Here is a 15,008-nt window from a genome sequence, read left to right on the forward strand (position 1 = left end):
ACCAGCCGTCCGCTTCTGAGGGAAGAGCTGTATTCCTCTGGGCACTAAGCTTACTTTGTGCTTCTCCTTTGAACACAACAATGCCACCTCCAGACAATAGTGCTCTCCTCCCTGGTTTAGCCATCTCGATTTGAACTGCCCCTTAGGAATATTTTCTTTTTATCACCTATTGATTGTCTATTTAAAATATCACAGTATTTCCTTTGAGTGTGCTTCTTCCACAGAGTTCTCTTTTATTTCCGAAGCTCATGTGATCAAAGGGTGCTTTCTTCAGCGCCGCAGCTTGAATCAAGCCTGCAGCTGGAAGCGGGGACAGGGGAGGAATGGCTCTTTGCTGCTGCGGTTTATAGACTCAGCACTTAGGTGATGCGGTCATTTGGCTGAGTAGCACAGGTGGCCATGCGGTTTGGGTGGAATCAGGCTACTGCTGTTGACCTGATAACAACTGCCTAGAACAAAGCCTAGGAGCTGGAGAGCATGGTCCATCCCCATTGCACCCCCACCCTGACTCTTGGTGCATAGCAAGGAATTAAAAATATTTCTGTAAGGTGTCCAGCGCGTAACAAATCTTCCCAGGCAGATGAATCAATTAATTCATAATATTTTATTGGGATTCTGCTCCCAGGCAAGGTTCACCAGTCCCAACAGAGCGGGGGGCGGGGGGGGGGAGGATCACAGGTTGGGAGGGCTCCTTTTATAGATACAGGGCATGGGGGTTAAAGGTTGAGGCAGGTCTGATCCTCATTGGTTGACCTTTAGGCACCCGTGGGGACTTGACAAGGACTTTTCTTCCCTGGAAGTGCAAGCAGGGACTCTCCATTCCCGGAAGTATAGGCCTTCTCTCCTTGCGGATCCCAAAGCTACCAATTTCCTTTCTGCCATCTGTTTGCTTCATTAGCTCTACCTGGAAGAGTCACATCAGAGCCGCCTGAGAGCATTCCCATGTCAGGGAACACAGGTTTTTATTTATCTTTGGTAGAGCTTCACACTTGAGGACAGATACTGCCCTGCTTTTGTTTTGCATACAAAATCTGAACAGAAAAACCATCCATTTTTACACCTCACTGTGGTCTGTCTACAGATTTTACATCTTTCTCCCGTTTAAATGTATAGCAGCATTAACGACAATAACAATCAGAAAACAAAACAGAGGGACACAACATCCATACAACAAAAGAGCAACTACACAAACAAGGACCAAAAGCCCGATGAGTGGTCTGGAGCCAAGTCACACGTTTGAAGGGTGAAGAACAAGTTGGTAAACCATTCACTGGTGAGAGGGGAAAATTGGAAGGCTCTTCGCAAAGTGGAAGGAATGTGGCTGCTGCTCGCATCCCAGATGGGACATGTGCTTCAGCTTTAGGCTCCTGATGCTGCCAGTGATTTTACCCCACTTCCCATGGAGAGAGTTGGGAAACTCTTCCCAGCTGCAGAAAGCACTCTCCGCGGCCCCTCCAACACTTCCACGACGTTTTCATCTCATAATATGCCTGTTTGAAAGAACAGCCCCCTCAATTACAGTTTACTAGTTTCTTTGCTTTTCACTGCTGGAATCTGCTTTGCATGGATTTTACTCCCATACAGGGTGAAAAGATTCATGCAAACATACATGGAAATGATGTGGTTATAGACAGAAGGCTTCTGCAGTTGAGTAAGTCCTCCTTCTACATTAGGAAGCCTTGTGTTGGTCTGTGGAAATACTCATAGTATAATAAAGAGAAAGAATGCAGAGCGAATTGCAAGTAATTCTCTTGTTTCAGGGACAGTGTTTTATGAATGGGATGTCATGAGTTTTGAGAAGAGTTTACTGAACATACAGCAGGCCCACATCTTCCCAAGTGTGTGTGGATCCCCCTCCCCACTGCCAAGAAACTGTAGTGATTCGCTTGTTCACTGTGAGTTCAATTCCCATGAACTCAGTTGCCCAGAGTCTCACATTTGTTATCATTGTCAGTCATGACAGTGGAACTCTCGGGAGTAAATCCTCAGCCACTTGTGGCACTTGGAAGAAAGTATTTGCCTGCTGTCTAGGAAAGAAGTTTGTAGTTTGGAAAATTTTGCAACACGGAAAAATCTTTGGAATTCTGCTCCAAGAGTTAGACTTTGTATGGAATTATCCCCCCCCCCCCCCATCTCGCTTGCTGGGAAACTGTCTGGTTACAGGCTTGCGAGGTCGAGTGTCTTCCATACCTTTGAGAGTGTATTACAAATCATGTTATAGCTTGCTTGTCTTCTTTCAAAATGGTGATTTCATTGTCTTAACTAGCATGAAATTCGCAATTTGCTTGGCTCCACAGGGTCCGTGTATGAGTGTTCCAAGGCTAATTCATCCATTTATTAAGCACGTGCTGTGTGCCAGATAGTGTGTTATGTGACGGGTATGAAGAAGGAGAAACTGCTGTGTGTGATCGTTGTGGTTGTACATGTTGTCAGAGACCCACACCGGACATCAGTCTTGCGTGCGGGGATTTTAGCAGTACGTCCCTTCTCTCATTACCTGGTCTCATCGCTGTCTTCTCTTTATTCAGTTACTCTCAAGAGAAACTCTTTCCCATAGTCGTCTTCCTGCTTTTTAAAAGTTCATTGGATTACTTTTCTGAGCTCAGCCTCTTTTCCCAACCAAGACATCTTCTTTCATTTGCCTTGGACCAGGAATGCTTCTGCTCCTTTCATTTACTGGGAAGTGACTTCCTCACGGACCTCTCTGTTTATTTCTTGAGAAGCCCAGTTTTAGATCACTGACTTATTCTACCAATAACTCTTCCTAAACTAAGTCTCATGGCAGTTGTATAGCCTACTCACGAGAATACTATTTGGCCAGCCTTTTCTCCTGTTCTCTGTCCAAACTTGGGGAGTATCAGCTTTAGCATCTCACCTCTGAGTGCTTCCTCCTGAACTCATTGCATCACTCTGAAGCTGTTGCTTTATGCTAATTTCGTGTCCAGACAAGATCCATTGTTTCTCCTCTGTCCCTGTTCTTTTTTTGAAAAATGCGTATTCCTATTTATTTGAAAGAGAGGGAGGGAGGGGAAGAGAGAGAGAGATCTATCTCCTATCCTCTGGCTCGCTCCCCAAATGCCCACAACAGCTAGGGTGTGTCAGGTCGAAGCCAGGAGCTAAGTCTTTGAGCCATCCTCTGCTGCCTCCCCCCAGTGCATTTGCAGGAAGCTGGATTGGAAGCAGAGGCCAGTCTTGAACATGGACATCCTGATACGTATATGCCTGCCTCTTTCCCTCCCTCTTATTTCTCCTGTCCCATCACCACTGCAAAGCCCCAAGTTTTAAGCATTTTTTCATCAGTTTAATCTTGATATTTCAGCAACATAGACAAAACCTTTTAGGAAGAAGGTCATTTTGCTCTTTCCAAAGGCTCAGAACAGATACAATGAAAGACTTTTTTTTGTTGTTGTTGGGAACTTAAGCAGTTAAGAGTTAAAAACCACACTTGGGCAGCAGAGACTTTTCTGTCAGACGGAGACTTCCTCTGTGTTGCCCACTCCCAGGAGGCAGTGACGGTGACCAGGAGGATCCCTGGGACAGAAAGGATGTTGGCCCATGTGGCTGTGGCCTTCACACCACAGTGGTCTGTTTGCATTCACTGGTATGTGATGCACTCTTCCCCTGGAGGGCTCACACTCAGCCAGGCTTCCACCAGAACAGTAAAGAAGAATTTACCAACACACCTGGGACATAAAGAAGAACCTGGCTGACAGAGTTTGTCATTTGCCTGGGGTAGAATGTCAAAATGTTTTTCATAAGCCCCTCCCCCTTTCCTCTCTGGACAGTATCTGCACACAGAATATTAGCGTGGATATAATCGCAGTTTTTCTTGATATGGTAGGCAGGCTTATTTGTGTTATATGACAATGTAAGCTGATGTCTTACATGTAAAATAGAAATTCCACCATCTACCATTTAGAGGGGCCACTGGCTAGGGTGGGTTCTGCACATCTTGGGCCAACCCATATGGAGAAATGTGTGAGTATTTTCTCTTGAAGAGGATGTATTCAGAAGCTACATATTTTTGGCTCCAATATTCTCATTATAACAAGTTAGAAAGTTCACTTTGACATTGGGGCAATAATTACATGGGAGAATTTTTAGTAAAATGTTATTGAAAATTATCACAAAGGTTTATTATTAAAGGAACAAATTTCATGTATTTTATATATAGTTTTAAGAACAAATGATAACTTCCCACCTTACTCTTCCTCCCAAGCTCCCACCCTCCCTCTTCCTTTCCTATTTTTCTTTAAATTTTTGCAATGACTTAATTTCAATTTACTTTATAATCATAAGTTTAACACTCTGCTAAGAAACACTTCAAGTTAGTAGAAAAACCACTGCTCCTCAAAAGTATAGAGAAGTGCTATAAACAATAATCAAATCTCAAAATATCAATTTTGCTCATATAGATTACATTTTTTGTACTCTTATATTAGTTATCACAAATCAGTTAAAACACCTGTATCACTATGTTTATACCAGCTCAACTCACAATAGCTAAGATATGGAATCAACTGAAATGTCTACCAACTGATGACTGGATAAAGAAATTGTGGTATATATATATATATATATATACACACACACACACACGCACACTATGGAATACTATTCAGTCATAAAAAATAATGAAATCCTGTCTTTCACAACTAAATGGATGCAATTGGAGACCATATGCAAGTAAAATAAGCCAGTCCCAAAAAGAAAATTATCATTTTTATTTCTTCTTACTTTCACACTGTAGTAGTCAGTAAATAAATATAGGTACAATTTAGATCAACACAATTATTTTAGCAAATAGAAGAATATAAACCCTAGAGTAGCATGATCAAGAAATGGTCATCTATAGTAAAACCAGGGTTACATAAGGTATTTTAAAGCTAAACTTCATAAAGTTTAAAGATTCTAAGCCCCCACAAGTAAGTCATTCATGTAATTTAAGAAGATATTCAATATAGTGAGTTTGAACAGTAACCAAGAATTTGGGCAGAGACTTGGTATTCCTTCTTATAAGGACTGTCAGACATACTATGTGAAGATATGCACATTTGGGGATCACTGGTGGATTCAGGAGTAGTTGATCCTCCTTTCCCCTTTTTCTTCTCTAGGCTTGGAAATATCATGGGATGGAGACAGTTTTGTGGAAGTCATGGCTGCCCCCCATCTCAAGGGCAAGCTGTGTGGTCTTTGTGGCAACTACAATGGACACAAACGTGATGACTTAATTGGTGGAGATGGAAACTTCAAGTTTGATGTGGATGACTTTGCTGAGTCCTGGCGGGTGGAGTCCAATGAATTCTGCAACAGACCCCAGAGGAAACCCGTGCCTGAACTGTGTCAAGGGACAGTGAAGGTAAAGCTCCGAGCCCATCGAGAATGCCAGAAGCTCAAATCCTGGGAGTTTCAGACCTGTCACTCAACAGTGGACTATGTCACTTTCTATAGGTAAGTAGGATATTCTAGGGGTTGGATTTAGGCTGCAGGCCAAGGATAGACTTGACCATTAAAAGAGCATGTCAGATCTCTTGGTGTGAAAACAAGACCCCAGAGCATGGGGGAAACACTCACTTCTTTGTGTTCATCAGCTGGTCTTGTATTGAGTTATCCCCACACTATGTCTCAAATGTGGAAACTCCAGGAAGTAGTTCCTGGCGATCACCACTAGGAGATTCTGCTTTTGTGTCTGTGGGTTTACTAGGAAACTGGTGACACGGCAGGGTGTTTTCCAGGTGTTAACTTGCTTCTGAAATTGGTATAGGGCAAAGGTAGTTTCCTGGAGTGGAATCTCGATCACTCTGAGTGAATTTGGTTATTGCAGGTCAGAGGCAGAGTTCAGGTTGGTCTTATGGTCTAGCCCAAACCAAATCTGCCCATGAAAACTAAGGAAGTGAAATGAGTCCAGAGTCAGAGGTCAGTAGAAGCCCGGCTGGAAGATGGAGGAAGGAGAGGGATCTGTGTAGTCCCCTTTCACACAAAGCAGCGATTACAGAGGAGTCTTGGATTTGACTTGCTCTGGGCTGCAGGGTTGTGTTGGTGAGCTGATGCGTTTGCCTGGTTGTCCTTCCATTTACTACACAACTGCATGGGTTGAAGAGCTATGGTTGCCTAGAACTTTAACCGCTGTGGATGTGGGAGGGAACATGAGATGAACACAGCCTTGTTTCAGTGATTTGCCTGTGCCTTTTAAAATTAGGAAACTCCTGTGGTCTCAAGCCACAGAGAGGTTATTTTTACTCTTTAATTGCCGCCAGTTTATTTCCTCTAGTTCTCATTAAATGCAATCTTTATTTTTTATTTGATCTTTGTACATAAAAGATAAAGTTCTATAAAGGCGGCTCAAAGTAGAGTGGAAAAAAGACTGTCCTTGTCATCACAAATCCCTGAACATGGCTGCATCTGCCAAGCCATTTGGCTCCAGCTCATCCATTTAGCTCTGCTAAGCCATTTTCCTGTTATGATTTGGATTCTTTTGGTTCCCATCTTTCTCCTCCCCATACCAAGCCCTAGACCGACTCCACCTCCTGACTGTTGAAACTGAGGGATTTTGGAGTGAGTTGAGCACCTGGGCAGCCGGGGCTTCCTAGGGAATGGAGACACCCTGGCTTGAGCGGAAGCAGAAGGGCATCCCAAGTTAAGAGCTTTGCAGCCTCCCAGGGCTCACGAGCCAGGAGCTATAGCCCTGGGAGTTGTACAGCTTGGAGTAATTACCCAAGCTCTCTGAACCGCAGTTAGCTTATCTGTGAAACTGGAATAGTAAAGACTCCACCTTGAGAGCTGCTATTGCGATTCACTGTGGTTGTGAGCGTAAATGCACGGGCTAAGCGTGCTGCTCACACAGTAAGGACCCTGGGACTGCTGGCTGCTGTCCTTTCCTCCACTGTTACTTAAATGATAGGCAGGAGTGAGGCCTCTTTTTGGGAGCTCCCCTGCCCCAGTTACAGATTTGGATTGGAGCCTTCTCTGCTAAAAATCGAATGGAAAGACTATGCCTCTCCCAGGGTCCTGGCAGCACGAGCCTTTGGTTTTTACCCATTTCAAAGGAATATATCGAGAAAGAAATTGGAGAACAGGCCTGCAAAAATTAGTCTCTTTGTCCAAATGTCTATTTCTTTTCCTTTGGCAATTTAATTAGAGTCCCAGTCTCTGGACTTAAGCAGGAATAAGATGAGGGTGTTGGCAGCAGTTGTGAGAAACGATTTTGGTACACACAAAAGAGGGCAGGCAGATACTCCCCCCTCCCAACCTGGAAAGGTGCCCCTGCAGTTCCAGCAGCACCATGGGGGGCTTCATGCTCTGAGCCTGGGCAGCTCACACACACATTCTAGGGATCCTTGTGCATGGCGGTTCAGAGGAAGAGATGTGGTGGCTTGTGCCTTTGCCAGCTGTGGCGTGGTATAGTGGCAGAGTACCTTCCACAATCAGCTCCTCTGCCCTGCCCAGGGCAATTCTGCCTGCCACACACCTGCTGCTCTCAGTGTCCAGCAGGAGACACATCTGTTTAAGGATGCATTGGTGGGGGCCGGTGCTGTGGCACAGCGGGTTAAAATCCTGGCCTGAAGCGCTGGTTCTAGTCCTGGCTGCTGCTCTTCCAGCTGTCTGCTATGGCCTGGAAAAGAATTAGAAGATGGCCCAACTCCTTGGGCCCCTGCACCCACATGGCTCCTGGCTTTGAATGGTTGCAGCTTTGGCCATTGAGGCCATTTGGAAGTGAGCCAGCAGATGGAAGTCCTCTCTCTCTGTCTCTACCTCTCTCTGTAACTCTGTCTTTCAAATAAATAAAAATAAAATCTTTAAAAATACATATATAAGGGTGCATTGGTATTGGCCAATGTTGGGTAGAACTTCTTCCAAGCACATGTATGTAGGAAAGGAAAACAGAGCGTAACCAACAAAGGTAATTCTCTTCTAAGGCAAGCTCCAGGGAGGAACAAAGCCCTGGCATTCTAGGGAAGCTTTGTGAAGCAGTGGACTGAATGAGCTGTGGGTAGGATGAATCCAAGCTGGGCCCAATCCCAGCTCTGCCACTTTCTAGCTCTGTGACCCCAGGAGGCAGTTTTTTCAGACTCCCCATGAGTTGATGTGGCAGTTACTACCCAGTAGGATCGCTCTGAGGACTTAAGCTGGTGGGCAGTGTGGTGCAGGCCCTGCGTGGATGGCTGGTACCACTAGCACAGGGTGCACTGTTCTCCTGGGTCCCTTCCTTTCTGTGGGACATCTTGTTTGCCTTTCTGATTGGTGAGATCTGTCCCCTGCTCACATCATGGAGCACTGATTAGATTGATTCGCACCAATGAATCCATGGAACAATTTCAAAAGGAACCTTTCTCTTTTGTGACACTGAGTGAAGCAGTATAAGTAAACACAGCACTGTAGTTGCTTAAAAAACTGCTATTTTTGTCTTATAATACCATGTGCTCATTGTCTGTTTAAACAGTATTGAAAACACAAAGTGACATCCCACACGTGCAAATGGTTGCAGTATATTTTATATCATTGGTGGAATTTTTTAATAAAAATTATTTGTTTTAAATGTATGCACACCCATGAACACATGCACGCATACAGATTGAGTAATAGATTTCCCATCTACTGGTTCCCTCTCCAAATGATAGTTGTGGCTGGGCCAGGCCAAAGCCAGGAGACTGGAATCACTCTGGGGCTCCCTTTAGGCAGGGACCCAAGTGCTTGGAAGTGAGCCAGCAGAGGGACGACCTCTGCCTTGCAAGGTGCTCATCAGCAGGGAGCTGGGATCGGGGCCTGAGCCGGGACGTGAACATGGGCACTTTGATACGGGATGCGCATATCCCAGGAGACGTCTTAATTACCGGGCCAATCACAAACCCACATTGGTGGAATTTGAAAATGAACTTGAAATTATGGCCAGGGCTGTGGCTGTGACATACTTTTCTAGGAGCCCTTCAAGGACTCAAGAGAAGTGTCTTGGTATATCATGGGTGGTCTTATACATAAATTGTATAAAAATTGCATTTTTTATTTTCCCCTCATTCCTCCAAGTAAATATCTGAAGTTTCCTTTAAGATCAAAGAATAAACTAACAGAATGTTCACACTCTCGGGCCCTGATGTGTGGGCAGCAGAGAGAAGGCAGGAAGTCAAGAGGCTATTTCTCTGAGAAAATGTTAGCTATTTTGGGCTTCCTTAATCATAAGACAAATTCCACAGGCAAATTCTATTATAAACAGGACACAGTGCTTCTTATAAGGTCCAAATAATAATTCTGATTTCTCTGAATTAGAGTTTACTTTTGAAACGTCTAAGCTTTATAATTCTCCTCAAAAATTTTGGTCTTTTACCCAATGCAACTTTTTTAAAAAAAGATTTATTTATTTATTTAATTCATTTATTTGAAAGGCGCAGTTATGGGGCTGGGGGTGGGTGGGTAGGGAGACAGAAAAAGAAGGCTCTTCTATCTGCTGGTTCACTCCCCAAATGGCTGCAGTGTCTGGAGCTGGGCCAGGAGGAGTCCAGGAGCCACAAGCTCCATCCTGCTCTCCCACATGGGCAGCAGGGGCCTAGGCACTTGTACACTCCTCTACTGCTCTCCCAGGCACATTCACAGGGAGCTCATCTGAAGTGGAGCAGCTGGGACTTGAACTGGCACTCATATGGGATGCTGGCATTGCTGGCAGCGGCTTCACCCCAGGGCAGCATTTGTAATAGTAAATTGACCATTCAGGAGTGGGGAACCTTCTTCCTAACAGTGACCTTTGGTTATTTATAACATCATTTGTGAGCCATGCAATGATCAACTTAAAAATTAGCCTGCTATTGATTTATCGAATTCCAAGTCCTGCCTGTGGTTGCCTGGGCAGGGCCGGATCAATGGATTTCATGGGCTTTATATGGCCCATGGGCTGGATGCTCCCCACCCCCACATGACAAACTGTCACTTTGTAAATGAATAAGAACTAGAGACCCATTAGTCAATAGTTTCTTTTTTTCTCATTAGGGAAACTTAAAGTTTTGCTAATTTTTTATTCACAAGTCAGCTCGATCCATTTTGGTTAATTTGACACAAAAATAGTGTATAGTTTAAATTTTTGTAATCAGAATAATTTGCTATAATCTATCAATTGACTGTGCCTTGGTGCAAAGTAATTCAGTAACAGATCATGTCAAAAGGTTGACTGATGAGCTGCTGATTTGGTGTGGAGGGTTAAGCTGCTGTTTGCGATGCGACATCCCATACTGGAGTGCCAGGTCGAGTCTGGCTGTTCCATTTCTAATCCAGCTTCCTCCTAGTGCACCTGGGAGGGCAGCAGAAAATGGCTCAAGTACCCACTGCTACCGTTGTTGGAGAATTGGATGGAGCTCCTAGCTCCTGGCTTCAGCTTGGCCCAGCCCTGGCTATTGCAGCCATCTGGGGAATGAACCATCAGATGGGAGCTCTTTCTGTCACTTTGCCCTTCAAATAAATAAAGAAAGAAGGGTTGACTTACTGTTTTGATAATGTGAATGAAGGCTTAGCTTACCTGGCTGACTTTTCCTTAAGTCAGATAATCCTCCTTAATAATTTCTTGCATTACACTTCTTTGGTGTGTTATGGAGAATTTGTGGTAGCTAGAGAGGTCACACACTGTGGAAATCAATGTGAGGTCACTTGGGCTATATTTGGATTTGGATTCATATGGAGACACAATGGTGGGCATGTCCTGCCTGTCTCTTTCCTCATTTTCATCTCTCCCCCTACCCAGCCTCAGGTTCCAGCTGAGAAATCCAAGGGGAGTAAGAAGACCCCCACCATGAGGCTCCCTTGAAATCCCACCCAGAAACCATTGTCAGACCCCTCTGATTTAGGGCACAGGGCAAGAGGAGCCCTGGGCAGCCTGGGGCACAGGGAGGGGCCAGGAGATGGGCTGGGGCTATGTGGGCCAAACTGGGCAAGACCTTGCGCGCCTCGTGCTGGCAAAATGCCAGCCGCAGGCTTTTACCCTGACACAGACCCACACCTTAGATGAAATAGTCGCGAGCAGATGTCAGCTGCCAGCAAAGCAGGCCTCTGAGGGCCAGGCAGAGCCGCGCTCCGGAGATGTGGGAGGAATGACTGTGAGAGGCGGTGCAGGCCCGGTGCTCACGGACCACAGCATCCCAGGACGGTGCTTCTCTTCTTTCGCGGGGTACAACCCGGCAGAGCGAAAACTCCATCCCCTTGTTGGGTTTGGGAAAGTGTCTGGGGATTCTCGGCCTAGGAAGTGATCTCTTCTTTCCATGCAGCGGTTTTTACAGCTGTAAAGAGTTGAAGTGACGCCAGAGGATGCACAGATGTGTCCTTTCCCGCGGAGGTGCTGGGAGGTAGGCGGTGGGAGGCAGCGCAGGAGAACACTGGAGCTCTGACAAGACAAGGGTGTTGGATACGCTGGGGTCCTGGAGCCGCGGTGGCTTCCTTCCAGAGAACACCACAGACTTCCTGAATGTCTCACTTTGTGCTTCCCACCAAGGAAACCGATCATTTGTTAGGAAGCAAGGGGAGAGAAATGGGCAAGGAATACAGACGCTCCCCTCCCACTCTGTGTGTGTATGAGAAATTTTTATAAGACGAATTGCTATTCTGTGATGAAAATCAAGTCAGTTTCCCTTCAGAGAAGAACATGCTTGGGACATGTTTGTTCACGTTTTAATCACTTGTAGAGAACTCCTATTGGCATGTGAGTCCTAAATCCAGTAAGATGTTCATTTTAAAGTGTGACGTTTTATTTATTTATAAAAGATTCATTCATTCATTCATTCGTTCATTCGTTTATTCGTTTGTCACATTTAGTTTTCAGGATTGGTCACCCTGATTCTGTAATTGAGGTATGCCGACACCAGATGGCAGTAGATTCTCCAGTTGCACCACCTCTCAGACTCCTGCCCTTGAAAATCCAAAATGTTTTCCTTGCTAATTAGCTCTCAGCAGGCCCCGCCCCTCACCTTGAAAGGGCTTCTCTCGGCTACTCCTTACCCCAGATCTAAATATACAACCCACATCCCTGACTCTTGGGCAAGTCATTCTCTTCCTCCCCGACAAGCCTTCATCTTCTACGTGGACTGAAGCTGAAGTACTGCTCCAGTTTCATCCCGGCCTCTGATGCCACTCTCTCTAGTCTTCCAGTTACTCTCCTCGCGTTTCTCATCCTTTAGCACATATGCTGCACGTTGCCGTGCCCTTGTCTTTCCCCGGCACTGAAGTTTAAGTTCCCTGGAGAGTGGGGGATGTCTTTTTCTACCGTTCTGAATCTTACCCAGCACCACCACAAGAAGTGCCACTCTTTCCAGTGGGCTTCTCACCCCTACCCGCTCTGTCTACTTGAGACTTGGGTGACCTCCCATTCTGGGTGCATCATGGGTCTTTATGCTCGTGCTGAGTTAGGTACTTAGAGTCAGACTGTACACACTGTGCATCTTTTTTTTTTTTTTTTTTTTTGACAGGTAGAGTTAGAGAGAGAGAGACAGAGAGAAAGGTCTTCCTTCCATTGGTTCACCCCCCAAATGGCTGCTATGGCTGATCCGAAGCCAGAAGCCAGGTGCTTCCTCCTGGTCTCCCATGCGGGTGCAGGGCCCAAACACCTGGGCCATCCTCCACTGCCCTCCCGGGCCACAGCAGAGAGCTGGACTGAAAGAGGAGCAGCCGGGACTAGAACCCAGCGCCCATATGGGATACCTGGAGCCTATATGGGATGCTGGCACTGCAGGTGGAGAACTAACCAAGTGGGCCACGGTGCCGGCCCCGCGGTTGCATCTTTTTAAGGAACACTCTGGTTAGAGTGAGTGGAGCCTCTGATGCGCCCACACTCACCAGCACGTCTCACTGCATGAAGTTACCACCATGGCTGACGGCAGCAGGCAGCCTGAGGCCTCTCAGCCTCCACTCTTCCTCTGCATACTCACAGGTCACTTGTGTGCCAGGCTCCTCTCCTATCCCTCAGCCAGTGTTTGGCCTTACACAGTATTTTTCTCCACAGATGTTTCTGCCCTGACCTTTTTCCAATTGGTTTTAGGACCTCAAATTAGCCTCCTATCATGACAACACAATAACCGGATCTCTGATGGGGTCCTCTTGCGAGGCCAGCTGGCTCTCTGCCCTGGCACCACTCAGCATTCCTGCAGAGAAATCCCATCTCTCTTGCTTTGTCCTTGTCTTTGAGTATCTTGCCAGGCTGGACTCAAATCTTTGTGGCGGTTTCCCTTCAACCTCATCCTTTCCTACTGAGCCACTCCAGAAACCCAGGAGGAAGGTCTCGGAGTTCTTCCTGGCTGTCCGGGCATTGGCTATGAAGGACCTGTCCCAGTTAGTTCAGTTTCCTTGGAGCAGAGTAGAAGGAAAGACAGGAGTCCTCAGAAAAGCATGAGGATGCTTGGAACATTATTTTACACAAATCTAAAATCCTGTCGGGTTTAATTTTTCTTTTTCTTTTTTCTTTTTCTTTTCTTTTTTTTTTTTTTTTTTGAAGAGAGATACTACCCTTTAAAGAAGAGGTAGTAAGAACAATGGATAGGGTAGCCTTACAGGGGAGACTGGCTACAGTTAACCAACTACAGTTAGAGAGTGCCCAGTTCATCCAAGACTACCCTCACTTCTAACATTACCGTTTCAGAGGTGCGCCCCAAACCACCTGGCTAGTCTGTAATTTGCTAGAATGACTCCTAGAACTCCCTAAAAGCTGTTATATTCATGGGCATCATTTATTATAAAGACAAGATTCAGATTAAAATCACAAGGGACACCTAGGCCAAAACATGACCTAAAAGGGGTTTATAGCTCATAGACTGGCCTTGCCTCCTCTTGGCCACAGTGTGACAGTATTCACTGGGTTTTACCAACCAGGGAAGCTCACCCAAGCTTCGGTGTCTGGAGTGTTTCCTGGGCCTTGACCACATCTGTCCTTGTGGCTGACATGTCCCAGCTCTTTAGGGAAGTTTAATGTGTTGAGGTCTTTAGTTGTCAGTTTCTCTGGAGGTTGGAACTCTGATCACACAGCCCAAAGCCACATACCTAAATCCTGTTGGTAGGTTGTGTGATGACCAAAGCCACAGGCAGGATGCTCCAGGGACCTAGAGATCACCTTCCAGTGGTTGAAGATCAGATTCTCTTGGGTCAAGGTTAATTCTTTGCAATGTAACCTTCCTGGCTCAAGGCTAATTATAACTTCAGTTTGATTTTATAATTTTAGTTTTGCTTTTACTTTAAGCATAAACATTGCAGCATCCTGCGGTGTTTCTCCTCAGAAAATTGCCTTCTGAGATGCAATTAGAGGAGGCTTTTGAGCACAGACGCGAGTGAGTGTCATTGTAGCAGGTAAAACACTAATTATTTTGCAGCATCTCCTGGCTGCTTAGGTGACTTCTTGATTACTTCTTAGTGAGCAGGAGGCGGTATGGTGTGATTTCATTATGGTTCCATTATTTATGGGTATGAAGCCCTGTGGGCTGATGAGGATGAAGCTGATGTGAGTAGTGTTTTCCTCATTTCACTCTTGAGATAATTGAGGCACCGAGAGGTGAGCAGGCCCCCAGGAGCATTTGGTTTTGAATCCCCATCTGAGACCTTGGCAAGGGCTGCCATGGTGGATCCATCCCTGCCCTGTTAGGTTTTCATGTATCCTGCATGTATTTCTTCTTGCTATGACCTTCAAGGGAGCATCCGAGCAGTGCCAGGTCTTGTGCATGAGGACTTGGGACTGTACCAGCGAGATAAAACTTTGCCTCCAGAGAACTTACATTCTACTGTGAGAATATAAGCCCATTCCTCTTTGTGAGAAGCCTAATGGAGGAAATAGGGTGATATGGCAGGTGGTCCTGGGGGTGCTGCCTTTGACTTAGGTGGACAGGAAAAGCCTTTTTGGGGAGTGCTCCTGTGAGTGGAGCCAGCTCTCCACAGGAGGATCAGGTGAGAAGCTCACTGGAGTGAGCAGCCCCCATGCTGGAAAGGACAAAAGGAGGCTTCCATGGCTGCTGCTTGTAGAAAGTGATGGGTAACATGGTACAAAACAAGTACAGAGCGGT

At 45.8% G+C, this 15,008-nt stretch overlaps 1 protein-coding gene across 1 annotated transcript in view; it reads left to right on the plus strand.

Moving 5' to 3' along the window:
• The window catches only part of BMPER (BMP binding endothelial regulator), a 274,664-nt gene that overhangs the window by 187,734 nt on the left and 71,922 nt on the right, over window positions 1-15,008 (plus strand). The window contains exon 13 of the mRNA XM_062178263.1: window positions 5,115-5,451. Coding sequence (XP_062034247.1) covers window positions 5,115-5,451 — 337 coding nt within the window. The remainder of the gene's footprint in view (window positions 1-5,114; window positions 5,452-15,008) is intronic.

The sequence above is a fragment of the Lepus europaeus genome, chromosome 20 (assembly GCF_033115175.1).
Source record: "Lepus europaeus isolate LE1 chromosome 20, mLepTim1.pri, whole genome shotgun sequence".
In the NCBI taxonomy this organism is placed as follows: domain Eukaryota; kingdom Metazoa; phylum Chordata; class Mammalia; order Lagomorpha; family Leporidae; genus Lepus; species Lepus europaeus.